Below are 27,961 nucleotides of genomic sequence, written 5' to 3'. Positions count from 1 at the left end.
AGTCCATCTCGCCATCCCAGTTGGCGAAGGAATACCTGGACCACCGGTAGTAAGTCAATAAAAATTCAACACTTGCACCCATAAATACAAATCGAAAGCCCTCGATTATAGCGTCGATGGACAACTACGTCAACCCTAAAACACATTTATGAAATCGCAAAGGTGAAGCAATTAGATCTGTAGTACAATTTCTTCCAAATCGATCCTCACACTAACTTGTTCGAGAACTGCAACTCCTCTCGATTGTAGTGTCAATCAACAACTACGACTCCTCAACTGGCAATCAAAGCTACCACTTCAAGGAACCCTAATCGATAACTACATGGATAAGGTACTTGTTGGCTATTCAATTCTATTCATCTTAATTTCCCCTTTCATATATGCTTTTCATTGGATTTCTCTCAACTCACAGACGCAATGGCGTCAAGATCGTACGACAAAGTCCCTGATATATACGATCAACTTGTGCTTCAGGTAACATACATATGAATCTGTGTAATGATCGTTGTGCGCTAATTGTTTTTTACCACTACGACTGACTGTGTGTTGGGTTAAGATTTGAAGCCCTAATTTTATATCTGCATGCTTGATTTCATTTTTACTGTTGTTTTCTTTTTCCTTTGTTCATGTAGATTGCTTCACAAGGCATTTCATTTCAAGACAAATGGCCGTATGTGGTTCATCTTCTAGGTCACATTTACCTGAATGATCTATAAGTTAAGACAATTTGTCTCTGTTTTTTTTTTCTTTTTCATGTGTTCTATCTACACATATGTGGCATTGCTTCATATTTGAATTTTGAACCTGGTCTTAAGATTGATTCTGATATAAAAGGTGAAATATCCACAAAATGTTGGAATGGGTTTGTTCGAATTGCAAAGAGATGTTTGCTTAGCCATCCAATGGAGCGCCCTACCACAGCTGAGGTTGTTTTCAGTCTTGAATCTACACTGAACATACAAGACAAAATGAATAGTTCCTTGTAGGCTGGTGGCAAAAATAGTTTTTTTCTCAAATAAAGTTGGTGGACGACTAATTGGACTTGTGACTTCTAGAGATGAGATTCCTGAATTGCTCAAGGTTTTTTTGTTATATATGGAGCTAAACATGTAATAAACTTGTGATACCAAGAGGCAACAATAAACTTGTTTTTCAAATTAAGTCTTCAACAAAAATTCATGTTCTAGGTCATGCTGGTAAGAAGTCAAAAATATGGATACATTGTTGATAGGAAGCATGGAATTTCAATGTAGTAAATCTTGTTTGTTTTAACTTTACATGATCCAGATGGATTTTGTCATGTGTATGTGGACAAGTCTGCAGACATGGAAATGGCAAAGAACACAGTTTTAGATGCAAAAAGAGACTACCCTGTAACCTCTAATGCCATAGTATGTAGCGTGAAATTTCTTGTTGATGCTGGGTGGTATGATATGATATGTGTGTAGGTTATTGTTTAACTACTACCACAAAACACTTCTTCTTCATAAGGAGCTGATGGACGACGGTGGTGTTCATGAGCTTCTCATTGAACTTCAAACTACAGGTTTGGTATTTGTTTATAGTTAATGGATTGGAGGAAAAGTAGTATGTTATATATATATATATATATATATATATATATATATATATATATATATATATATATATATATATATAAATTTTTTATTAGGTCTTAGCATAAATGGTGGTCCAACGACGAGCTTTGTGCTTAATCTTACACCAACACCCTCGTTCCATCACGAGTACGGTTAAATGAATTGCACCCATGATGTAACGACCCAAAAATTTCGTTTTAAAACATTACTTTAGAAGAACATTAATTGTTAAAAACATTGTTTGATCGAACCATAACAAAACGTAAGCCATGTCTAAAAATCAAATCATACAATCATCATAATATCAGAGTATAAATCCCAGAGAATCTCGTAAGTGCGGAAATCCGTGTGTGTGCATGATGTGCCGCTACCGAGCCGACTCCTTCCCCTTCGACGAAGAGGTACCTGAAACCAAAACTATAACTGTAAGCACAAAGATTAGTGAGTTCCCCCATAATACCCCATACCATGCAAACATATAACAACCAATGTTCAGCTAGGAGTTACGGGCCTTGCCCACACTCGGGAAGATACGGGCCGTGCCCACACTTCACTAGCCGGGAGATACGGGCCTCACCCACACTTGTGAAGATACGGGCCCTGCCCACACTTCACTATCTAGGAGATACGGGCCTAGCCCACACTCTGACCTCGGAGAGATACGGGCCCTGCCCACACTCTACCGCTAACCTATAATATACAAGTATCACGCAGACAACAAGTATAAGCAACTCTATCATATTAACACATATATCATACTTGACTAAACCCAGAGGTACGGGCTCGGCCCACACTTTAGTACTCGCATCTTGTCTACACGGGTCGGCCTTGGTGCCTTAGACCCGTTCCTACTGGAAAGGAAACTCACCTCGAAATAGCTGCCGGTCTGCGTGGGAATTGATCACCTACTACTGTTGCTGCTGCTCCGGAAACCCTCCGGCTGCAATTCCCACAATACGATCAGCCAAACACACTAGATGTTCTTAGGGTAAAATGACCCTTTTACCCCTCACCAAGTCAAAGACCAGGTCAAAGTCAACTTCCAGTTGACTGGACTCGCTGAGTCCAGAGAGCAACTCGCCGAGTCCATCTCTCACTGATCCGGTCCCACTCACCAGGTCCCTCTTTCACTCACTGAGTCACCCCTGACTCGCTATCCGGGACTCTGGCGCCGACTCGAGTACCAACTCGCCAAGTTCTGCGAGCAACTCGCCGAGTTCCTCGAGCAGGTCCTCTGTTTGCTTTCAATCCACACCAAAACACCCCATTCGAGAGTTTAGGGGTTTCGGGACCACGTTATACGGTTAATTCTGTGCACAGGTACGAAGGGCTGAGCCTTTGACGCTTAAAACCCTCGTGTTTTTTGGATGTTCATATTACTCGTCGAGTTTGAAGAACTACTCGGCGAGTTCCAGGCAATCTTCATAGGACTCGGCGAGTTTGTTCATCCAACTCGCCGAGTCGACGACCATCTTCATAGAACTCGCCGAGTCCTTCGACCCACTTCCTGAGTAGGCCAGATCTAGGACATGCAACACTTCCAGACCACATATCCATGGTACTAGGGTTCATTTACCACGTAAAGTTGTAAACTTTACGTGCATGCATGGCCCTATGAGCTCAAACATGCTCTTCCAAGCTATACAAGAGGTCCTATGCTCATTGGGGACTTCCACTACCTCAACCACAGGGACTTTATGCTACTATGAAGTCCAAAAGGTCCACAATCGAATTTCTTGCAGAACATTAGCCATAAACACATAGAGATTTAGGTTTTTAGGGCTTAAAACCTCTTTTCTTAGGGACAAAAGGGGACTAACGAGCTAAAGATCAAGTTAGGGTCTTTTCCACCTGAATAGAGGCCTTTCATAGAGTAGATTCCGGATCTCCTTCCCTTCTTGCACTCTTCAGACTTCTCCTTCTTCTCCCAAGCCCCAAATCACCTTCAAAATGTTAACAATCACTCACAAGGACACAAAAGAGGCTAGGGTTTCGTTCTACAGGTCTCTGGGAGTGCCAAGGGAAGTGGAGGCTGGGTTAGATCGATTAAATAGGGTGCAAACACCCGGGTTAGGGTTTCAGTCCAAACAGGGTCTACTCGTCGAGTCCATCGGACCTACTCGCCGAGTAGACCGAGTAGATCCCGCGTCTAGTCCCGCTTCTACTCGGCGAGTCAGTCCCTCAACTCGCTGAGTCCAAGGCTAATTATGCAAAATAAAGAGATTTAATAATCACAAATACATACCAGGAATCAGGTGCTACAAATCTCTCCCACTTCTTTTAGACTTCGTCCTCGAAGTCTGCTGCTCAATCCTGAAACAGCTCGGGATAGTGCTCCATCATCTCGTCCACCGGCTCCCAAGTCCATTCTGAACCTTTGCGGTGCTGCCATTGCACCTTCACTAGCTCCACCCTATTGTTCCTCAAATCCTTCGACTTCATGTCGAGGATTACGACTGGGCGCTCGATGTAATTTAGGCTGTCATCAACCTGAATATCCTCCAACAGCATTACCGTTGAATCGTCCACTAAGCACTTTCGCAGCTGAAAGACATGGAAAGTGCTGTGGATCTGGCTGAGCTCGGCTGGCAGATCCAACCTATACGCCACCTCGCCCACCCGGGCTACAACCCTGAACGGTCCGATGAATTACGGGACCAACTTGCCCCGCTTCCTGAATCGAATGACGCCTTTGCAGGGCGACACCTTCAGGTGAACCATATCCCCGACTTAGAACTCCAAATCGGATCGACGCTTGTCGGCATAACTTTTTTGCCGACTCTGAGCAGTCTGAAGCCTGCTCCGGACCTGCTGGATCCTCTCGGTCGTCTTGAGCACCACCTCGGTGCTCCCCATGACCCTCTGGCCAACTTCACCCCAGCATATCGGGGTCCTACACCTCCGTCCGTACAACATCTCGAAGGGAGGGCGGTCGATACTCGTATGATAGCTGTTGTTGTAGGAGAACTCGGCCAGGGGAAGATAGGTATGCCAACTACCACCGAAGTCTAGCACGCATGCCCGCAGCATATCTTCCAGAGTATGGATGGTCTGCTCGCTCTGCCCATCCGTCTGCGGGTGAAAGGCAGTGCTAAAATGCAGACGAGTGCCCAACTCGTCATGGAATCTCTTCCAAAACCTGGAAGTAAAACGCACATCCCTGTCCGAGATCACCGATACTGGCACCCCATGCTGTGCCACAATCTCCCTGATATAGATGTCGGCCAATTTCTCGGCCGATATGCTCTCCCGAATCGGAATAAAGTGGGCACTCTTGGTCAATCTATCCACGATGACCCAAATCGAATCCACTCCACGTGCGGTCCTGGGAAGCTTCGTGATAAAATCCATCGTGATATCTTCCCATTTCCACAGCGGAATATCCAATGGCTGCATCTTGCCATGCGGTCTGTGATGTTCGGCCTTGACCTTCCTGCAGGTCAAACATTGCTCGACATACCATGCCACATCCCGCTTCATGCAGGGCCACCAATAGTCTAGGCGAAGATCCCTATACATCCTCGTCGCCCCGAGATGAATAGAGAATCGGGACTTGTGCGCCTCCTCCATCAAAATCTGGCACACGCCTCCGTGATACGGCACCCACACCCTACAGTGTAGTGTCAATAGTCCTCGGCTATCATAATCAAAGGAGGAAACTTGACCCACCACACGCTCGCTCTTTCGATGCTCCTCCTTGATAGCCTCCTGTTGAGCCTCCCGAATCTGCTCCAACAGGGGAGTCACCACGGTCATCCTCATACAAACGTCTCTGATCGGCGCCGCCTTGAGGCTAAGCGCATCGGCCACCACATTGGCCTTCCCCGGGTGGTAAAGGATCTCACAATCATAATCCTTCACCACGTCCAACCATCGACGCTACCTTATGTTCAGATTCGGCTGATCCATGAGGTACCTCAAACTCTTGTGGTCCGTATAGATGGTACATCGAACCCCGTAGAGGTAATGCCGCCAAATCTTGAGGGAAAAGACCACCGCCCCCAACTCCAAATCGTGCGTCGGGTAGTTCGCCTCGTGAGGCTTGAGCTGCCTCGAAGCGTAGGCAATGACATGCCCCCTCTACATCAGTACCGCGCCCAACCCAGAAATGGACGCATCACAATAAACCACAAAATCCTCTACGCCCTCTGGCAAGGCTAAGATCGGCGCCTCACACAATCTCTGTCTCAGTGTCTCAAATGCAGCCTGCTGCTCGGGTCCCCACCGAAAGACCACGGATTTCTTCGTCAGCCGCGTCAGGGGTACGACTATCTTGGAGAAATCCTGGATAAATCTCCGATAGTAGCCTGCCAATCCCAGGAAACTCTGAATCTCAGATGGAGACTTCGGAACCTCCCATCTCATGACGACCTCGAACTTGGCCAGATCGACCAGAATCCCGTTCTGGTTGACGAGGTGTCTAAGAAATTGCACCTCGCGCAACCAAAACTCACACTTGGAGAACTTGGCATACAAGCTCTCCCTCCTCAGGGTCTCTAACACCTCTCTCAGATGCTCCTCATGTTCCTCCCGAGTGTTGGAATAAACCAAGATGTCATCGATAAAGACTATCACAGACCGATCCAGCATCGGTCTGCATACGCGGTTCATGAGGTCCATGAACGCGGCAAGAGCATTGGTGAGCCCAAACGGCATCACCACGAACTCATAATGGCCATAGCGCGTCCGAAACGCGGTCTTCTGCATATCCTCCTCCCTGACCCTCATCTGATGATAACCCGATCGCAAATCAATCTTGGAGAACCAAGATGCTCCCTGAAGCTGGTCAAAGAGGTCATCAATCCTCAGAAGCGGGTAACAGTTCTTCACCATTACCTTGTTCAGCTCCCGATAATCTATACACATCCGATGCGACCCGTCCTTCTTCTTCACAAACAGAATCGGGGCTCCCCAAGGCGAACTGCTCGGACGAATAAATCCCTTGTCTAGCAGCTCCTGCAGCTGCGTAGACAACTCCTGCATCTCGAGAGGAGCCAACCGATACGGTGCCTTGGCTATCGGAGCCGCACCAGGAACAAGGTCAATCTTGAACTCCACCTGTCGCTCCGGGGGTATCCCAGGAAGCTCCTCTGGGAAAACATCTACAAAGTCACGGACCACCGGAACCTCGCTCACTGTCGCCTTACCCGCCTCCCGGGTATCCATCACATACGCGACATATCCTGCGCATCCCTGCTGAAGGTAGCGCCTAGCCCTCGCTGCTGAACATACAACGGATCCATACTAGGGCCTCTCACCATGAATCACTAACTCTCCCCCGCTTGGGGTCTTGACCTGCACTAGCTGCTGCGTGCAATCTATCACAGCCCCATTAGGGCTCAGCCAATCCATGCCTATAATCACCTTGTTCCCACGCAACGGTATGGGAACCAAATCTACCAAATAGCGCTCCTCGAAAAAATGCAACACGTAATCTCCAAATACCGTCGATGCTCGCACCGATCGATCATCGGCAATCTCCACCTCCAAAGGGCAATCCAACTCGCCTGATGGCTCATGAAACTTCTTGCTAAGCGCAAAGGAAACGAATGATCGGGATGCACCCGAATCAAATAACACCTGGACTGGGAGGCCGTTCACATGGAACGATCCTAATGCATACATATACATACAGAGCACATATCAATAACATAACATCATAAAAATAAGATAGAGGGAAAGAATCATACCCGTCACCACATCGGGTGCGGCGCGTGCCTCCTCGATAGTCAGCTGGAATGCTCGGCTCCTCACTACTGGAGCCTCTTCCTTGCCCTGCCGGCCATCCGTGATCCGCAGGGTGGCTGGAGCTGGCGCCTTCATCGGCGCTGAAACTATCAACTGGGGGCAATTGGCCTTCTTGTGGCCCCTCTGGTTGCAATGAAAACACAGCAACTCCGATGTCTGAATAGCTGAAACTGGAGTAGTACAATCCCTACTAAAGTGCCCTGCCTTGCCGCACTTGTAGCAGCCTACTGATCCCATCCTACATGCCCCCACATGCGTCCTACCGCATTTCCCACAGCGGCTCGGTCCTGACTGGCCTTTCGGCCTACCATCTGATGCCTTGGGCTTCTTCCCCGAAGCCCCTCCTGCCTGACCCTCCTCTAATTTTTGTTTCCGGATGTGCTCCAAATCTATCTCCCTTTCCCTCGCCCTGGCAATCATGAAGTCCAGGGTAGGGCAAGCCGAAAAGCTAACATGCTCCCGGATGTCAGCTCGTAGCATATCATGATAACGAGTCCTCCTCATGTCCTCGTCACCAGCATACTGGGGCACCAACAAAGCCCTCTACCGGAACTTAGCGGTGATCTCCGCCACAGTCTCTGTCGTCTGCCTCATGTCTAGAAACTCCCTGGCCAGCTGCTGAAGCTCGACAGTCGGCGCAAACTCCGCCCTGAACCTGGTCACAAAGTCCGACCAGGTCATAACCTCGATAGCTGAGGCTCCCAACGAGTCACCCACTGACTCCCACCAATCCCGGGCTCAGTCCCGTAAACATCCTGCTGCATACCTCACCTTCGACCCCTCGGGGCAGAAGCTAGTCAACTGGGCAAACTCGATGTCTGCAATCCATCGCCTGGCAGCAATGGGGTCTTTCACCCCATGGAAATCCGGCGCACCACTGCCCCTGAAGTCCTTAAAGGACAGGGTGCGAGATCCCGAGTGGCCAGATGCCATGTCGCTCCTGAACGCCCTGAGGCGATCCTCCATCAACTCGATGATCCCTTCCTTGATCGACCCGAAGATAATGGGAGTCGACTCAAGGATACCCCTGGTGATCTCTGACGCGATGAACTCGCGTAGTCCCTCATCCACCGGCTCGGGACCTGATCCCGAACCTGACCCCTCTCCTGAACCACCATCTACCGGCCTCGATCGAAGTACCACCATTCTGCAATACATCACAACAATCATTAGTGATACTAATACTTCCTGAGGGATTACAACCACTTACAAGTTCCCTGGTCTTATCTTGGCCTTCCTTGGTTCGGGTACGCATCCTCTGCTTTTAGTAGTACGGGCCCATACTACCTTCCACATCTATCTGTACCTTCTTCAAGGAATGCCTCGACTCCACCAGATCCCTTTCATTATTGCTGATCAGTGCTATACTCATCCTAGGCTTGCCCTAGGGAAATCTCTAATTCCACTCTAACCCGTCCTCAGCTGCTGCAGGCCTCCTTGTAATGCCAATTAGCCATTACCCGAATACCATCACATGTTATGAGGCTTATATAATCCTTCGAGTACCCGACTCGTCCCTACAACGGTTGGACTCAAACAAGAGCTGCGCAGTAGGATCAAATCCGACACTCTAAGATTATTCAACCCTGATCACATGTGACGTGACGCATTCGCCTAATGGCTAATTCCCATTATTCAGAGTCCCAAGTAGCACGAAGCAAGCAGCATTCAGATAAGGGTAACAATCTCAATTAACTCTATCTACTTTCAGGAACTGAGCTAGCATAAAGTGCTAAGCTCCTACTACAATGCATAACCTAATCAGGCTATCCTACTTACTGTCTACTCCATAACTAGCATGCAAGTCCTCATACAACTGAAACACATTAAGCAGGCACATAAGGCATCACTCCTAGATCCTCAGTCCTATTCTAGCATGTTGTTCTACAAAAGCTGATAAACATATCATAAACTTGTATGGGTACTTTGGGGAATACTTACTTGAGCTCGGCCGGTCGTGCACATCACACACTTCGTTCTTTCTCAAAACTCTTTTCTCAATTTTAGAAAACATTTTCTTTTAGAAAATCTTTTAATCCCTCGATTTGAGTTCAGACACTCCCGAGGGTGTGTCCGAATCCCTCAAACGAGGGCTCTGATACCAACTTGTAACGACCCAAAATTTTCGTTTTAAAACATTACTTTAGAAGAACATTAATTGTTAAAAACATTGTTTGATCGAACCATAACAAAACGTAAGTCATGTCTAAAAATCAAATCATACAATCATCATAATATCAGAGTATAAATCCCAGAGAATCTCGTAAGTGCGGAAATCCGTGTGTGTGCATGATGTGCCGCTACCGCGCCGGCTCCTTCCCCTTCGACGAAGAGGTACCTGAAACCAAAACTATAACTGTAAGCACATAGCTTAGTGAGTTCCCCCATAATACCCCATACCATGCAAACATATAACAACCAATGTTCAGCTAGGAGTTACGGGCCTTGCCCACACTCGGGAAGATACGGGCCCTGCCCACACTTCGCTAGCCGGGAGATACGGGCCTCGCCCACACTTGTGAAGATACGGGCCCTACCCACACTTCACTATCTGGGAGATACGGGCCTAGCCCACACTCTGACCTCAGAGAGATACGGTCCCTGCCCACACTCTACCGCTAACCCATAACATACAAGTATCACGCAGACAACAAGTATAATCAACTCTATCATATTAACACATATATCATACTTGACTAAACCCAGAGATACGGGCTCGGCCCACAATCTAGTACTAGCATCTTGTCTACACGGGTCGGCCTTGGTGCCTTAGACCCGTTCCTACTGGAAAGGAAACTCACCTCGAAATAGCTGCCGGTCTGTGTGGGAATTGATCACCTACTACTGTTGCTGTTGCTCCGGAAACCCTCCGGCTGCAATTCCCACAATACGATCACCCAAACACGCTAGATGTTCTTAGTGTAAAATGTCCCTTTTACCCCTCACCAAGTCAAAGACCAGGTCAAAGTCAACTTCTAGTTGACTGGACTCGCCGAGTCCAGAGAGCAACTCGCCGAGTCCATCTCTCACTGATCCGGTCCCACTCACCAGGTCCCTCTTTCACTCACTGAGTCACCCCTGACTCGCTATTCGGGACTCTGGGGCCGACTCGAGTACCAACTCGCCGAGTTCTGCGAGCAACTCGCCGAGTTCCTCGAGCAGGTCCTCTGTTTGCTTCCAATCCACACCAAAACACCCCATTCGAGGATTTGGGGGTTTCGGGACCACGTTATACGGTTAATTCCGTGCACAGGTATGAAGGGCTGAGCCTTTGACGCTTAAACCCCTCGTGTTCTGTGGATGTTCATATTACTCGCCGAGTTTGAAGAACTACTCGGTGAGTTCCAGGCAATCTTCATAGGACTCGCCGAGTTTGTTCATCCAACTCGCCGAGTCGACGACCATCTTCATAGAACTCGCCGAGTTCCACCTTGGGACTCGCCGAGTCCTTCGACCCACTACCTGAGTAGGCCAGATCTAGGACATGCAACACTTCCAGACCACAAATCCATGGTCCTAGGGTTCATTTACCACATAAAGTTGTAAACTTTACGTGCATCCATGGCCCTATGAGCTCAAACATGCACTTCCAAGCTACTATGAAGTCCAAAAGGTCCACAATCGAAGTTCTTGCAGAACATTAGCCATAAACACATAGAGATTTAGGTTTTTAGGGCTTAAAACCTCTTTTCTTAGGGACAAAAGGGAACTAACGAGCTAAAGATCAAGTTAGGGTATTTTCCACCTGAATAGAGGCCTTTCACAGAGTAGATTCCAGATCTCCTTCCCTTCTTGCACTCTTCAAACTTCTCCTTCTTCTCCCAAGCCCCAAATCACCTTCAAAATGCTAACAATCACTCACAAGGACACAAAAGAGGCTAGGGTTTCGTTCTACAGGTCTCTGGGAGTGCCAAGGGAAGTGGAGGCTAGGTTAGATCGATTAAATAGGGTGCAAACACCCGGGTTAGGGTTTCAGTCCAAATAGGGTCTACTCGCCGAGTCCATCGGACCTACTCGCCGAGTAGACCGAGTAGATGTCGTGTCTAGTCCCGCTTCTACTCGGTGAGTCAGTCCCTCAACTCGCCGAGTCCAAGGGTAATTATGCAAACTAAAGAGATTTAATAATCACAAATACATACCAAGAATCAGGTGTTACACATGAAATTATGGATGATGTGTATACAGCCATTGATCACATACAAGAACATAGATGGCAAGAAAAAGAATTTATCTCTTTATGTGTTTAATGTGTTCTTAAATATGGTTTAACATGACACTAGAGTAGCTGATTTTGTTTGCAGAGCACATACCGATTGTATTGTTACGGAAGACGGTGAAGTTGCGGACCTGTTTCGAAGTCAAGTGGACAGGTTAGGGTTCGTGTAACATCCTGAATTTATGTGTGTCTCTTAAACCCTTCTCCTTTTCCCAGGTTGTCAAGTTAAGCCCATAATTTGAAATGTTAGGCAAGCGAGTATGTTGGGCATAGTGAAGAGTACGCTGCGCGTACTTGCACGCTTAATTTGGATGCGGACTCGCCTAGGTACGCTGGGCGTACCCAGGGTTATGATGGGCGTAACGAGCCCAGGTGAAAACCCTAATTTGTGGCTTGTGCACGATAAAAGGAATGCTAAGGCCTTATCCTCAGCCTCCATTCCAGAGAGTGAAACCCTAATAGAGAGTCATCCTTCGTTTCTAGCTATTGTGTTGGTGTGCTAAGCTTCAAAGTGCCATTTCAAGGTGTTGAAAGAGAAAAGGAGGCCATTTTAGAAGCTAGGTGTTGGTGGACAAGAGTAGATCTGAGCTTTTCAGAGGTTGGAGCTTCTTTCTAAGGTAAAAAGCTCAAAACTTTCCTTGCCATTTGTGTTGTGTGCTTTTTGGACCAATTTCTAGGGTTTTTGGTCCCAAGGTGGAGACTTTATGAGCAAATAGTCTCCATTGGCCTAGATCCACCATATTTCATGACTATAAGAGTTGTATGTTCATAAAAATGCAATCTTCGATGTGAATATTGAGCCATGCACGAGATCTAGACATTTTGAGGTAGAAGGAAAGGTGTTAGAGTGTATAGGGACCCTTACAGCCATGCAATGGCTTAATGGTTCAGACTTTATGGGAGAAGAGGCTTAGGGAAAGTCAGATCTGAAAGTTGAATGAGTGTCTTAGCTGTTTAAGACCAAAATACAAGGAAAGGCTGAAATTGAGACTTACGTTGGGCATAACTCTCAGTACATGCAACGTAAGGGGTTGAGACCCCGATTGTGGTTCACCGGTGTACGCCCCGCGTACAGAGAAGGTACGCGCCGCGTACTGCCTCCTGTTGACTTCCGTTCACTTTTAGGGTTTTGGTTAACCTTTGGTCTTTTGGGTCAGGGAGGGGTAAAATTGTCTTTTACCCTTCTGTGGAATTGTAGGAGTGGATTTAATCTAGCCTTTGAGAGCCGTTATTTATTTTAGGGTGTTGTTTATGTGTTTAGGCTGGGGCTAGACCATTGGGTTCGAGTGCGAGATTATCTGAGATACCCGAGCTGAGTATTCTCACTATACATTACCTAGAGTGGTATTATGTGTAGACCGAAGGGTCTTGTATGCTATGTGTATGTTTGAGATTATGTGCATTTTTGTTGTATGTATACGGTATGTTGTATAGACCGGACCGGAGGGTCCAACGATATAGACCGGACCGAAGGGTCCAACAATACAGACTGGATCGAAGGGACCGACGAGCTATGACCAGACCAGAGGGTCCAACGAGCTACGGGACTGGAGGGTCCTGCTGAGACACATCGACCGGAGGGTCGTATTATAGCCTCGAGTGGTGTAAGTGTTGTATGTGATATTTTGGGGAATTCACTAAGCCTTTGTTCTTACAGTGTTTGTGTGATGTGTTTCAGGTACTAGTGAGGATCGCGGGAAGGCGCCGACATGACCAGTACACACTATCGGAGTTTCATATATTTGATCTTTGGATGTTATTTTATGGATTTGTTATGTGATACATTGAGAATTAGGAATTTTTATGAATGAAATTGTAATCTTAAAATGTGAAAAATTATTTTAAAATTTGCGTTGTTACAAGTTGGTATCAGAGCCCTGGTTTGAGGGATTCGGATGCACCTTCGGGCGTGTCTAAACTCAAACTGAGCATTTGAGAAAGTTTTTAATAAAATAAACAATATTTTTTAAAAGAAAAAAAGAGGGGGAAGCAGTGTGTACGGTTAGCATGCGCCCGAACGGTGATTTCCCAAAATACCCTTGCATTATGTGTTATGAGATATGATTATGATATGTTATGCATGTTAGAGTAGGCTAGGTATTCATAATAGGATTTGAGTGGCCTTATTTGTGATTCCTTAGCCTAGGAAGATTTCTGCTACTATTAGATGCTTGAGAGTGAGTAGGTAGCAGTGAGGAGCTTATCAGAGGTCTACCGAAGGGTAGCCTATGCTAGCGAGATGTAGAGTACTTGTGATCTGGTATCCAAGGAGGAGGACTTGGGGTGAATACTGATGCGGTGTGGACGGTAGTATAAGGGCCCGTACTACCAAAGACACTATATCAGTGCGCAGTCCAAGTAAGAATCATTAGGGTACTAGGAAACAAGTAGGGTTGAGTTATCGAGTTCGAGTATGCTCGAGCGGATCTCTGATATTTTTTGTTGTATTTCAGAGAGACATCATGGTTGGGACACGTCACACACTTGAGAGCAGTGGTGTTAGTGATGAGGAGATCCGCAGGTTGATTCATGAGGAGGTGGTTGCTGCCATCGGAGCCGAGATACCAGAGATGTTTGGGTCTATCAAGACCACTCTGATCGAGACGTTTGACGAGCGTTACGTTTCTCTTATTGATGTTGTTATTGTTGCACCCACCGCAGCTGTATCTGTTTCGAGGCCGTAGGAGGGTGACTCGTTGTTGTACCGAGAGTTCAGCAACACGAAACCACTAGAGTTCGACGGGACGCAGGATCCGATCGCTGCGATGAGATGGATTTCTGATATTGAGGGATGTTTCTATACTTGCTCGTGTCTAGAGCATTTGAGAGTTCGGTTTGAACTAAACCAACTTCGGTTGGGGGCGAAGGACTGGTGGAAGTTTGTGATGGTAGCCTTCACTACGGCAGAGCTTACTGCGGTGACCTGGGAGAGGTTCACCATGATGTTTATGTTGGGTCTTGAGCATTCTAACACTCCTATGGTGTACATGCAATCCTATAAATCTAGGATCTATGTTTTCTCTATTATACATGCAAATAAGAACTTTCCAAGGCTTTAATCCTAACTAGCATATTATGATGTTCTTAATCTACAAAGTACTAGCTAGAGGACATACCTTTTGATGTAGCTTGATGTCTTCAAGCTTTAGGAGCTTAGCCCCAATAGTGTGGAAGCCTCAAGTGGAATCACAAATCACCAAGACACCTTGGAAGACTTTAGAGAATATGAATACTTGGTTCTCTCTTAGTGAAATCGGCTAGCCCTCTTAGTGTATCCACACTAGTGCCAATTTCACCAACCAAGGACATCTTTATATAGTGTGGAGGATTAGGGTTAAACCCTAATACCCAAGACCTTTCATTTCCTAGGATCCATGGGTTAAACACTCCATGGACTATCCATGAACGCTTATCCTAACCTAAATGAACTTGGCCCATTCCATATATATAAGAGTCCATATTTAATTAGTTCCTTTTGATCACTTAATTAATTATAAATTAATTCTTGATCAATACTAATTAAATAATATGATTCCATAATAATATATTAGAACTTATAATATATTAATATTAATCATAAACATACTATTCTCAAAAGATTATCCATATAAATTGTGTCGGTGAAGTGTAACCCAAATGGACCATGCCGGTCGGGTCAAGTACATACCAAATATAGTTATGGACTTAGATATTAATCCAACAGTCTCCCACTTGGATAAGTCTAACACTATTATTGTGTATGACTTTAAACCTAACTGGCAATCGTAGCTCTTCAAGCCGCTGTCGAACTCTGATCTTGTCAACGAACTTGTCCATTAGATAAGGGATCATATATTCCTCCATTCTAGATATCATATGGACTGAGACATAGATTATAATCATTCTCTCTGTCCATTTGTTGTCTCCTGATTTCCGATTTATGACGACAGACTAATTGAACAAATCAAATCAGTCCTGGCCCAGCCGAGCACTTCCATTTGTCATCATCAAATCATCGAGGGGCCCACAGATATCGCTTTTATCCCGAATGTAAAAGGAATGGATAAACTTCGACTCATATGGCTTGTTCTACTACTTGTTGAATCATACAAAAAAGCACATTTTATAGCACCGAGTTACCAAATGCGTTTTCGTGCAATCAATGTACAACCAACTCATAGTAACAACTCATATCTCTAGGTTTGAAGAATATAAGATATTATCGTCTCATGATCACTCGTGATAAAATCCATGAAGTGATTCCAATGAGCGCGGGTTGAATCCAATACTCAGAACTTATGAGCACTCATGACTGTTGTAGCCCTTTGTCCAACACCTTAGATCTCTACAAGCCAACCCATGACAGGCTTAATTCATATCTACTTCCTACATATGACCGACTGTGGATGGTTTGAATAACTTAGTCATTCCAGAAGAATAACCTAGTTTATTCGGGAAGTCAAAACATGCAAAGTGAAACACAATAATAATTGAATCCAATATGGTATCAAACCCTATGAACATAAATAAAAACACCTTTTATTTATCACCATATGATTACACGTTATTCATTGTATACTGTTTCAGCTATCAACTTTATTCTTAAATTTAAAACAATAGTTGTCCCATGCTCCAAGCATGTACACTATGTTTTTTCTAGACACTAGTCATTCCATACACCAAGTATGCATACTATGTTTGTCTATGATCTTTACTTTGTGAACTAGATCCATTGAACATAACTTCAATGATTCTCTTGTCACACTCCCAAATCCTTACTGCAAATACAAGAATTCCAAATTCATGCCATTTACTGAAATCTGTTAGATTCTAAACTTATATGCATTGATCCCCTTGTAATGATTATGCACAAAGCCAGAAAGACTTGACAACAATCATTACAGAGTATTCCAAAGGAGATCAGCTCCTTGGAAACATCCTTCTTGCATTAAGTTTCCTTAATCTTACACAGATTGAAAATTCTAACTTTGAAACATTTCCAGATTCCATTTTGACTATCACTTCTGACCAAGAGTTGCCTCCTTACAGATTATGTCAATATGGTCCTTCCAGAATTATCACTATACTTCCAACTGTCCTTGAGCAACCAATCTTTGGTAAACCTTAGATTGTCCTCAACAATTGTTTAATCCTTTTAGTCATATCCAGTTCTAAATCTTTTCCCTTCTTAATGCCCCAGGCATTTGGAAAATTTTAGAAAGGATGAATATAACACATGTAATCGATCCTATATCTGAAGCATATGAGAATCGATTCATGATGTCTCACATAAAGACTAAACCAGTCTTTTGCTATAACATTTCCATTTCAATTTGCCAAGTTCTCATAATTCAGATTATCAAAAGGGATGCCGTAATCATAATCGAATTTTAGAACGCAAATAATGGACTTATATACAAAAATTCCTTATGTTGAGCCATTCCAACATGAAATTCATATATATCCTTGACTAAATGATTAAAACCTCACGATCTAAGCTTATAGATTTGAGATGAAGTATAATTTCCTCTCCCTTAATTATAGCAAAACAAGTCTTTCCCAATTGAAACTTTTGTTTTCTATAATTAACATTGCTAACTTGCAATACATATCATAATTATCATGTTCCCACTAACATGATGATTATTAGCATAACACTTATGCTCCCACTAGCTTTGACATGTACTCAGAAATCAGCTGACTTTCTTAGCAAAGTTCATATTTCTGATACTAGATTGTTTTGATAAAATTTAATCAAAAGCATACACCTTCCCTTAGATAGCACACTTGTGTGTCTAAACAATTATGAAGAGGGATGCCGTAATCATAATGGTTAGACCTTTTTGCTACTTCTCACAAGTCCAGGTTAGTGTGCCGGTAAACCACACACGCTCGACTAACGACTTTGAGAATGCAAATATCACAATTGCTATCTAGCTAAATTCTACTTAGTGAAAGTGTTTCCTCACCGTCATTTTCATGAATCGGAGAGAAACCTTATGACACTTAGATTTAATGGTGTATGTGTTCTTATCCATGTGAATTATCAAAACCATAGTCACAAGACAGGGATAATGACAAATCCAAACTCATATGGACTGAACTCAATCTTAATTTCTTGCCACCTGGCAGCTCAAGGGCCTGCCATTGCTTCCAAGTTGTTGTGCAACAAATTGAGAACTCTAAGAACTCATATGCAAAGCCAACTTTAACTGGAATGGGCACAGAATATGTCAACACGATAGGTTATAAACCGCAAGTCGTGTGCTAGTGAAGAACTTCAGGTTCTATTCTTGATTAGTTCTTGAGACTTTCAAGACCATTAAGACTCCCACTGTCCTCTTGACCTATAAGACACCCTTGTCAAATATCCAAGATATAGTGTGGATTCTAATCAAGACAAACACTTCACACAATTGGTCTTAGTTGGTCTTTGTTTTATCCAAAACATCACAACTTACCAATTTCAAATGTACAAGAGTAGAAAACTTTTACTCTTACATTTGACAAGTGTTTTAAACCTTCTTTAAGACATGTCACTCAAGTTACAATCTTGGAGTATGACTCTCAAAATTGTTTTTGGAATGAAGTATGACTCATCTTCATGATTTAACCATTTCAACAATTCAAGTTCCTCTTCTAAGTCATAAGAATGCATTAAGATTTCCTTAGAGAACAAATTATGCTATGGTTTCTTAATCATTAAGATGATCACAAAAACTGATACTAAAGTACTCTCCCATCTTTTCAGATTTGAGAAACTTTTATCCTTCTGCCTAATTTGATTCTTCTTATTCGCTCTGCCTTACATTGGAACCTTTTTCCAATGTCTCAGAGTTACACTTAAGCTTGTAAGTATAATCATATTTACTAAGCTTTAGTAAACTATGACGAATAGTCTTATCAAACTTTTGTAGTGGACTTAATCAGTGCACAAGAATGTGTACTCGATCCCTTAGTCCTTTACTTGACTCACACATCCATGTGAACAAGTAATTAGTCTTAATTTTCCAAAACTTGAAAGTTCTCATTCATCATGCTATACAACTTGCATCATTCCAAGTTCCAATCCAATTGAGACTTGGGTGATGAGAATCTTTCCTTATTTGGTAAATTTAGACATTACCACAAATGAAAGAATCAATTTCATATCTCCACTCTTGCTATTAATGGAATCATATGAGCAACATTTTTTCCTCAAATGCCATTGTAAGGATATTTTAAAATAAATAAAATCAAAAATTTTCTTTTATTTTAAAACTTTGCGGAAAAACTTATCCTTACAATCCATATGAAAACTTGTTGTTATTTACTCCTAAGCAATATCTCATAACTCCTAAGAAGTAGCTCAAGAATCCGATCTTCAAACTATGCGATAGAAATCCATCTATGCCATCAGATTCAGCATATTCTTTCTTTAAGTTTCTTCACCTTTCTTTGATTCTTAAAACATCACCATGTGACCCAGTCACATCATGTATCAGGAATCTCAGAATCAAAACTTAGCAGAGTTAGATAGTGGACTTTACCTGAAGTAGAGTCAAACTTATTGACTTTAACTTCCTTAGGTAAATTTGGCAGCTACGCAACCAATGCCCCTTCCTTTGGCAATATAAACATATGGACCCTTTGATAATGGTACACGGGACTATCACAAACTTATCTTTTCTCTTTACCATTTGGTCAACCGAGTTGACTATGGCCGATCCCTTTCCATTGGGAAGAGAATGCTTTCCGGGATTTCCTGTGTCACTATTGTCAATGTCCATCAAGTTTTAAGGAAGTTGATCTTAACAAATAGATAAGATCATTAAGAGTCTTGTCATAGCATGTTTCATAGGTGTCCCAAAGGAACTCACTATGTGACTTAGAAAGTGATTGAACCACCAACTTTCTCAAGACTTTGACATCCAACTCTCTCGGCTTGTCAATATGTGACTACATCTCCAAGATGTGACCACACCTAGACCTTGCCTTGCTTATAGGGCCTGAGTGACCTTAAACTTTTCCAAGAACTTGTGGGTTAAGGAGAATAATTGGAGGAGGTGAATGAAGTATGATTTCCATAGGACATCATCTTCATTTAGGAAAGCTTGTTTCAAGAGATTTAGGAAGATCATATATGTCTAAACCAGACATCTTTTGGGAGATATTCAAGATAGTTGATTTTAAAGTCCTTAATATGACACCCAATATGAAATATTAAGACTAGGACCCAACAAACTATTTTATAACTTAGAAGAGGGATGCCATAATCCAAGCTATAAAATATTTGATGGTAGGTGAATGACGATTCACCAATTTCCACCAAGATAAACGAAATGATTTATTAGGTTTTAATTGGTTTTGAAACTCCTAGATCTTTGAGATTCATTGAACTGTTCAATGGCATGTTTCAATCTCGAGTGTGCCCTTCAGGTTTTGTGACTGGGATGCCGAGGATCACAAAACAAGGTGTGAAGTAACCATGCAAATTACTTGGTACCCTTAAGTGTTTACCCCTTAATCGATGTGCCGGTAAACCACACACGCTCCATCGATACTATGATAAATATTAAGTCACCCTTTACCTACCTTGTTAAGTCCAGGTTAGTGTGCCGGTTAACCACACACGCTCCACTAACGACTTAGACAAAGTGTAAAGTGTAATTTCATGGATTAGCACCTTATTCACATTTTCCTAAGTAACTAAGATTGGGTATTATTAAGAGTTTAGTTACTTAGTATTTATCATTAATACTTTTAGTGAAGGGAGAATTATAGTCCTGTCAAACCCGTTCGGCTAATGCCCCTCCACCAGTCAAGCAAGCGGTGGGTGTGAGTGGACACCCATTAAGTTGCCATTTTATAGGCAACAACCTTATACCCACCTTATAAAGTATAAGTGTTGAATTTTAACTCTTTAAAATTATAAGGGCTAACTTGGAATTAAAGTATTCATAAGTGAAAACTTTTCAAATTCCAAAACTTGAGGGCAAGTTTTGAAACTATTCCAAACTAATTAATTCCATAACTTATGTGTTTAAAGTAGTTTTAATCCAAAAACTCTTCAAGTTCCATAACTTGAGGACAAGTTATGGAAGACTTTAAACTAATAAAAGAATTAACTTTTCTTTATTTTATAACTTATGAAATTAATTAAGGTTACACTTTATTTATTTATTTATTAATGAAGTGACTCTTGAACCTCCATAACTTAAGGACAAGACTCTTCATCTTTTGTAACCATTGCCAACTTTTATGAGTTTTATGAAACTTAAATGTGACTTTTCATATAACTTGAGGACAAGTTACAAAAACACATTTTAGAATCAACTCTTAGATTAATTTAGATTGAAAACAACAATTTCACATAACTTCTATTAATCTAAGCAACTCATATAAACAAGATAATTCAAATCAAACTTTTCCATGTAATTAGAGTAACACTTTAAACTAATACAAAACATGAATCTATTGACAATTATCTTTAAAATTGGATTAGCATGAACATTACCACATCAAAAACAAGTTTATAAGTCCAAAACATCTTTGGGTAATGTTCCTAGTCCAATTCCAGCCAAAAAAGTCAAGTTTATGCTGTCTGGAGGTCCAACTCATCGAGTGCATGAACCAACTCGGCGAGTTGGATTGATTTCATCACTTTTTAGGCATGGACTCGCCGAGTCTCCTGATGGACTCGCCGAGTCTGATGATCAGACAGCAAGAAATTCGATTCTTTAAGCAGTTTTGCAAGTATAACAAGAAAACAAGCCTAGGCTCTGATACCACTGTTGGGTCTTGAGCATTCTAACACTCCTATGGTGTACATGCAACCCTATAAAACTTGGATCTATGTTTTCTCTATTATACATGCAAATAAGAACTTTCCAAGGCTTTAATCCTAACTAGCATATTATGATGTTCTTAATCTACAAACTACTAGTTAGAGGACATACCTTTTGATGTAGCTTGATGTCTTCAAGCTTTAAGAGCTTAGCCCCAATAGTGTGGAAGCCTCAAGTGGAATCACAAATCACCAAGATACCTTGGAAGACTTTAGAGAATATGGATACTTGGTTCTCTCTTAGTGAAATCGGCTAGCCCTCTTAGTGTATCCACACTAGTGCCAATTTCACCAACCAAGGACATCTTTATATAGTGTGGAGGATTAGGGTTAAACCCTAATACCCATGACCTTTCATCTCCTAGGATCCATGGGTTAAACACTCCATGGACTATTCATGAAAGCTTATCCCAACCTAAATGAACTTGGCCCATTCCATATATATAAGAGTCCATATTTAATTAGTACCTTTTGATCACTTAATTAATTATAAATTAATTCTTGATCAATACAAATTAAATAATATGATTCCATAATAATATATTAGAACTTATAATATATTAATATTAATCATAAACATAATATTCTCAAAAGATTATCCATATAAATTGTGTCGGTGAAGTGCAACCCAAATGGACCATGCCGGGTCAGGTCAAGTACATACCAAATATAGTTATGGACTTAGACATTAATCCAACAGTTTCGAGATGAGTATGTTCCTCCTATGGAGAGGGAACGTCTAGCCTAGGAGTTCTTGTCCCTTAAGCACGGAACTGAGTCTGTTACGGTGATTACGAGGATGTTTCATGAGAGGGCGTTGTTTTGCCCTGTGCACGTGTCGACTGAGCAGGCACGTATGAGTCGATACTTGAGCATATTGAGGAGGGATATCCATGAGTTCGTGGCAAACTCATCATACCGGACATTTGCCGAGCTCCAGGAAAATGCTCGAAAGAGGGAGATTGAGCTGGAGACTCAGGTTAGGGAGGAGGCCGAGTCTCAGAGGAGGGACAGGCGACAGGCACAGGCCCAACCGGTAGCCAAGCGGGAAAAGCCCGCTGATTGGAGATCTAGGAGTCCGAAGGGCCGCACTTGTGGGAAGTGCGGCAAGATCCATGAGGGAGTGTGCAGAGCTAGGGTGTGTTACAAGTGTGGGAAGGAGGGACACTATGCGAGGGATTGTCCCCAGGGATTAATGGTTTGCTTCCATTGCAACTAGACCGGCCATCGGAAGGTCGAGTGCTCACAGTTGCGGCAGAGGTCGGCACTAGCTGCCCGAGCTACTAAGGCCCGACCAGTGAAGGCCGAGGCACCAAAGGCTCGGGGGAGAGCCTTCCAATTGACAGCGGAGGAGGTCCGCGCAGCGCCCGATGTCATGGCTGGTATGTATTCTATCTTTTATTTATGTTTACTTATGAGATATTGTGCTTATATTGCGATATGCGTAGGTACTTTTCTAGTGAATTTTGTACCTGCTTTGGTGTTACTTGACTCGGGTGCGATTCGGTCATTTGTGTCTTTAGCATTTAGTCAGCACATTAGTACCCAGTGGGAGGCGTTGAGTCAACCTCTACAAGTTTCCATAACTGACGAGCGAGAGGTGAATGCCACTGATGTGATTCGAGGATGTGTGCTTGAGATTTTCGGCATTGAGTTTCCGATTGATTTGATCCCAATTATGATGGGGGATGTCTGTGTTATCGTGGTCATGGACTGGATGAGCAGGTTTAGAGCGGTTATCGACTGCGAGTGATAGCTGGTGACCATACGAGACCCTAGTGAGGGAGTTCTTTCGATATATGGCAAGGGTACCCATTCTGGGTCAGCATTTTGTTCGACTGCCAGAGCGAGCTGAGTTTACAGCAGGGCTGCAGTGGGTCTGTAGCCTATGCGATGGATACGCGAGTGGTCGCCGAGACGCTGAGTTCGATTGATGATGTTCCGATAGTGCGCGAGTTCCCAGATGTTTTTCCCGTGGAGTTTTTCGGTGTGCCTCCCGAGAGGAAAGTTGAGTTCCGCATCGATTTGGTTCCAAGGGCAGCGCCTATCGCCAAGGCGCCTTATCGCTTTGCACCGCCAGAGATGCAGGAGTTATCCTCGCAGGTTCAGGAGCTGTTGGGAAAGGAGTTTATTAGACCGAGTAGCTCACCGTGGGGAGCGCCGATCCTTTTTTTCAAGAAAAAGGATGGTTCACACCAGATGTGATTAGCGGGAGTTGAACAACTTGACAGTCAAGAACCGTCACCCACTACCGAGGACTGACGATTTGTTCGACCAGTTCTAGGGAGCATCTTGGTTCTCCAAGATTGATCTGAGGTCGGAATATCATTAGATGAGAGTGTGGGATGAGGATATCCAGAAGACGGTTTTCAGAACTCGTTATGGGCATTATGAGTTTGTGGTGATGCCTTTCGGGCTAACCAATGCACCGGCGGCGTTCATGGATCTCATGAACAGGGTGTGCCGGCAGATGTTGGATCGTTCAGTGATCGTGTTCATTAATGATATATTGGTGTATTCGAGATCTAGAGAGCAACATGAGCATTTGAGGGAGATCCTCGGAGTTCTGAGATCGGAGAGGCTTTATGCCCAATTCTCCAAGTGCGAGTTCTGGTTACGAGAGATCTAGTTTTTGGGACATCTCGTCAACCAAAATGGAATTTTGGTCAATCTGGCCAAGATTGAGGCGGTTATGAGGTGGGAGGTGCCGAGGTCACCCACCGAGATCAGGAGTTTCCTAGGGTTGGCGAGCTATTATCGGAGATTTATCAGGGATTTCTCCAAGATCGTCGTGCCACTCACTAGTTTGACCTAGAAGGGTGTTGCTTTTTCTTGGGGTCCAGAGCAGCAGACCTCGTTTGAGACACTTCGCCAGAGATTATGCGAATCCCCGGTGTTAGCTCTCCCAGAAGGGATAGAGGATTTTGTGGTATACTGTGACGCATCGATATTGGGGTTAGGTGTAGTACTTATGCAGAAGGGGCATGTGAAAGCATATGCATCGAGGCAGCTAAAGCCTCATGAGACGAGGTATCCCACCCACGATCTAGAGTTGGGGGCAGTAGTATTCGCCCTCAAGATCTGGTGTCACTATTTGTATGGGGTTCAGTGTACCATATACACAGACCATAGGAGCTTGAAGTATTTGATGGATCAGCCCAATCTGAATATGCACCAGAGGAGATGGTTCGATGTGGTAAAGGATTACGACTATGAGATCCTGTACCACCCGGGCAAGGCTAATATTGTAGCTGATTCCCAGAGCCGTAGGGCAGAGAGTGCCCCGATTCGAGACATCTGTATGCGGTTGACAGTGATGGATCCATTGTTGGCCACCATTCAGGAGGCCTAGGCAACGGTCGTGAGGCCGGAGAACCGTAAGAGAGAGCGGGTAATTGGGCAGGTACCGGAGTTCGTTACCGATAGCCGCGGGCTTATGACCTGTTAGGGTTGGATTTGTGTGCCGTATGCAGGCGGGGGGCGCATAGATCGAGTTTCTCGATCCATCCCGGGGCCACTAAGATGTATTTGGATCTGAAGAAAGTTTATTGGTGGCCATGTATTAAGAGGGATGTAGCATGGTTTGTGGAGAGGTGCTTGACCTGTCGTAGGGTTAAGGCCGAGCACCAGCATCGCCATGGCAAGTTGCAGCCACTTGAGGTTCCCCGATGGAAGTGGGAACAAATTTCTATGGATTTCATCACCAAATTGCCGAGGACAGTGAGCGGTGTCGATGCAATTTGGGTGATCGTCGAACGGCTAACGAAGAGCGCTCAGTTTCTTTCTATCAGTGAGAGCTCTTCTGCAGAGAGGTGGGCAGAGTTGTATGTGAGGGAGGTGGTATCGCCGCATGGAGTGCTGATCTCGATTGTGTCTGATCGGGATGTACGTTTCACTTCCAGGTTCTGGAAGAAGTTCCATGAGGAGTTGGGCACACGGCTACATTTCAGTACCGCCTACCATCCACAGACGGACGTGCAGAGCGAGCGGACGATCCAGACGCTCGACGACATGCTTCGAGCATGCTTGTTGGACTTCGGAGGAAGTTGGGACACGCGCTTGCCATTGGCTGAGTTTTCCTATAACAACAGCCACCATTCTAGTATCGGTATGCCTCCCTTTGAGTTGTTGTATGGGAGGAGGTGTCGGACTCCCATCTGTTGGGGAGAGGTCGGGCAGCGAGTGTTGGGTAGCTCTGAGTTAGTGCTTCACATGACAGAGCAGATACAGCACATCAGGCAGAGGTTGTTGATAGCTAAAAGTCACCAGAAGAGTTACGCAGACAGGCGGCGATCCGAGCTCAAGTTTCACGTCAGAGTTTTTTTACTCCTGAAGTGTCTCCTTGGAAAGGAGTGATCCAATTCAGGAAGAGGGGCAAGTTGGGGCCCCGGTACATCGTTCCATTCAGAGTGTTCGCAAGGGTGGCCAAGGTAGCATATCGTGTGGAGCTACCTGCGGAATTAAACCAGATTCATGACACCTTTCACGTGTCTCGGCTGAGGAAGTGTAAAGCCGACGAGTCGATAGTGGTATCGCTGGAGGATATTCAGGTGGATTCGAGCCTGAATTATGTTGAGAGACTGATCGCGATCTTGGACTGCAACGTCAAGGTTCTGAGGAACAAGGAGGTGCCTCTGGTTCAGGTCTAGTGGCAACATCGAAGAGGGTCCGAGCTGACTTGGGAGCTGGAGTCAGAGATGCGGGAGCTGCATCCGGAGTTGTTTGCAGCATGAGACTTCGAGGGCGAAGTCTGGTTTTTGTGGGGGAGAATTGTAACATCCCGAATTCAGGTGTGTCTCTTAAACTCTTCTCATTTTCCTAAGTTTTCAAGTTAAGCCCTTAAATTGAAATGTTAGGCAAGCGAGTACGCTGGGTGTACTGAAGAGTACGCTGCGCGTAATTTGGACGCAGACTCGCTTAGGTACGCTGGGCGTAGCGAGCCTATTTGAAAACCCTAATTTGTGGCTTGTGCACTATAAAAGGAATGCTAAGGCTTTATACTCAACCTCCATTCCAGAGAGTGAAACCCTAATAGAGAGTCCTTTTTCGTTTCTAGCTTGTGTGTTGGTGTTCTAAGCTTCAAAGTGCCATTTCAAGGTGGTGAAAGAGAAGAGGAGACCATTTTGGAAGTTAGGAGTTGGTGGACAATGTAGATCTGAGCTTTTTAGAGGTTAGAGCTTCTTTCTGAGCTAAAAAGCTCAAAAATTTCCTTGCCATTTGTCTTGTGTGCTTCTTGGACCAATTTCTAGGGTTTTTGGTCCCAAGGTGGAAACTTTATGAGCAAATAGTCTCCCTTGGCCTAGATCCACCATATTTCAGGACTATAAGAGTTGTATGTTCATAAAAATGCAATCTTCGACGTGAATATTGAGCCATGCATGAGATCTAGACCTTTTGAAGAAGAAGGAAAGGTGTTAGAGTGCGTAGGGACCTTTACAGCCATGCAAAGGCTTAAAGGTTACGTCTTTATGGGATAAGAGGATTAGGGAAAGTCAGATCTGAAAGTTGAATGAGCGTTTTAACCGTTTAAGACCAAAATCCAAGGAAAAGCTCAAAATGAGACTTACGTTGGGCGTAGCGTAAGTGGTTGAGACCCCGATTGTGGTTCGCCGGCATATTCCCCACATATAGAGAACGTACACGCCACATGCTGCCTCTTGTTGACTTCCGTTGACTTTTAGGGTTTTGGTTAACCTTTGGACTTTTGGGTCAGGGAGGGGTAAAATGGTCTTTTACCCTTCTGTGGAATTATAGGAGTGGATTTAATCTAGCCTTTGAGAACCGTTATTTATTTGTGGGTGCTATTTATGTGTTTAGGCTAGGGCTAGACCAGTGTGTTCGAGTGCAAGATTTATTTGTGGGTGCTGTTTATGTGTATCTATGAGGTATGTTGTATATACCGGACCGGAGGGTCCAACGATATAGACCGGACCGAAGGGTCCAACGATACAGACTGGATCGAAGGGTCCGATGAGCTATGACCGGACCAGAGGGTTCAACAAGCTACGAGACTGGAGGGTCCCGCTTAGACACATCGATCGGAGGGTTGTACTGTAGCCTCGAGTGGCGTAAATGTTGTATTTGGTATTTTGGGGAACTCGCTAAACCTTTGTGCTTACAGTGTTTGTGTGATGTGTTTCAGGTACCAGTGAGGATCGCGGGAAGGCACCGGCATAACCAGTACATACTATCGGAGTTTCATATATTTGATCTTGGGATGTTATTTTATGTATTTGTTATGTGATACATTGAGAATTGGGAATTTTTATGAATGAAATTCCAATATTAAAAACTGAAAAGTTGTTTTAGAATTTACGTTGTTACAGTTTGGGAAATTGATTGAATATTTTCATATTTATAGATAAAGTAATATTGGTATAATAATTGTTGCAGTGCTGCCGTATTTCACAATGCAAGAACAAGATTTAGTGATGGATTTCGGTTTGGTCTTGGTGCAGAGGTAGGTATCTGTATTCAATATTAATATAATATTTGTAGTTTGGTTTAATAATTGTTGCAGTGCTGCTGTATTTCACAATGTATTCTGATTGTGAATTACTTCCTTTGCAGCAAATGTCATTCACGGAGATCTAA

The 27,961-nt window shown here is 43.9% G+C and overlaps 1 protein-coding gene across 1 annotated transcript; it reads left to right on the top strand.

Annotated features, from left to right (window-relative positions):
• Positions 1-417: 417 nt before the first annotated feature.
• LOC128126818 (uncharacterized) lies at positions 418-27,961 on the top strand. Its single transcript, XM_052764952.1, has 6 exons — positions 418-474; positions 633-690; positions 1,188-1,196; positions 1,288-1,426; positions 27,761-27,827; positions 27,938-27,961. Exons 1-6 carry the CDS (start codon positions 418-420, stop codon positions 27,959-27,961), a joined length of 354 nt encoding a protein of 117 aa, XP_052620912.1.

This window comes from Lactuca sativa, chromosome 6, assembly GCF_002870075.4.
Source record: "Lactuca sativa cultivar Salinas chromosome 6, Lsat_Salinas_v11, whole genome shotgun sequence".
Classification (NCBI taxonomy): domain Eukaryota; kingdom Viridiplantae; phylum Streptophyta; class Magnoliopsida; order Asterales; family Asteraceae; genus Lactuca; species Lactuca sativa.
Note: the sequence above shows the minus strand (reverse complement) of the source record. Positions and strands in the feature narration are given on the sequence as shown.

Bases quoted from the DNA above. Each gene is read 5' to 3' on its own strand.
- LOC128126818 (XM_052764952.1), top strand. From the start codon at position 418: ATGGCGTCAAGATCGTACGACAAAGTCCCTGATATATACGATCAACTT. The intron at 1,427-27,760 runs GTATGATATGAT...TAATTGTTGCAG, and splicing joins TTTCTTGTTGATGCTGGGTG to TGCTGCCGTATTTCACAATG. The intron at 27,828-27,937 runs GTAGGTATCTGT...CTTCCTTTGCAG, and splicing joins GGTTTGGTCTTGGTGCAGAG to CAAATGTCATTCACGGAGAT.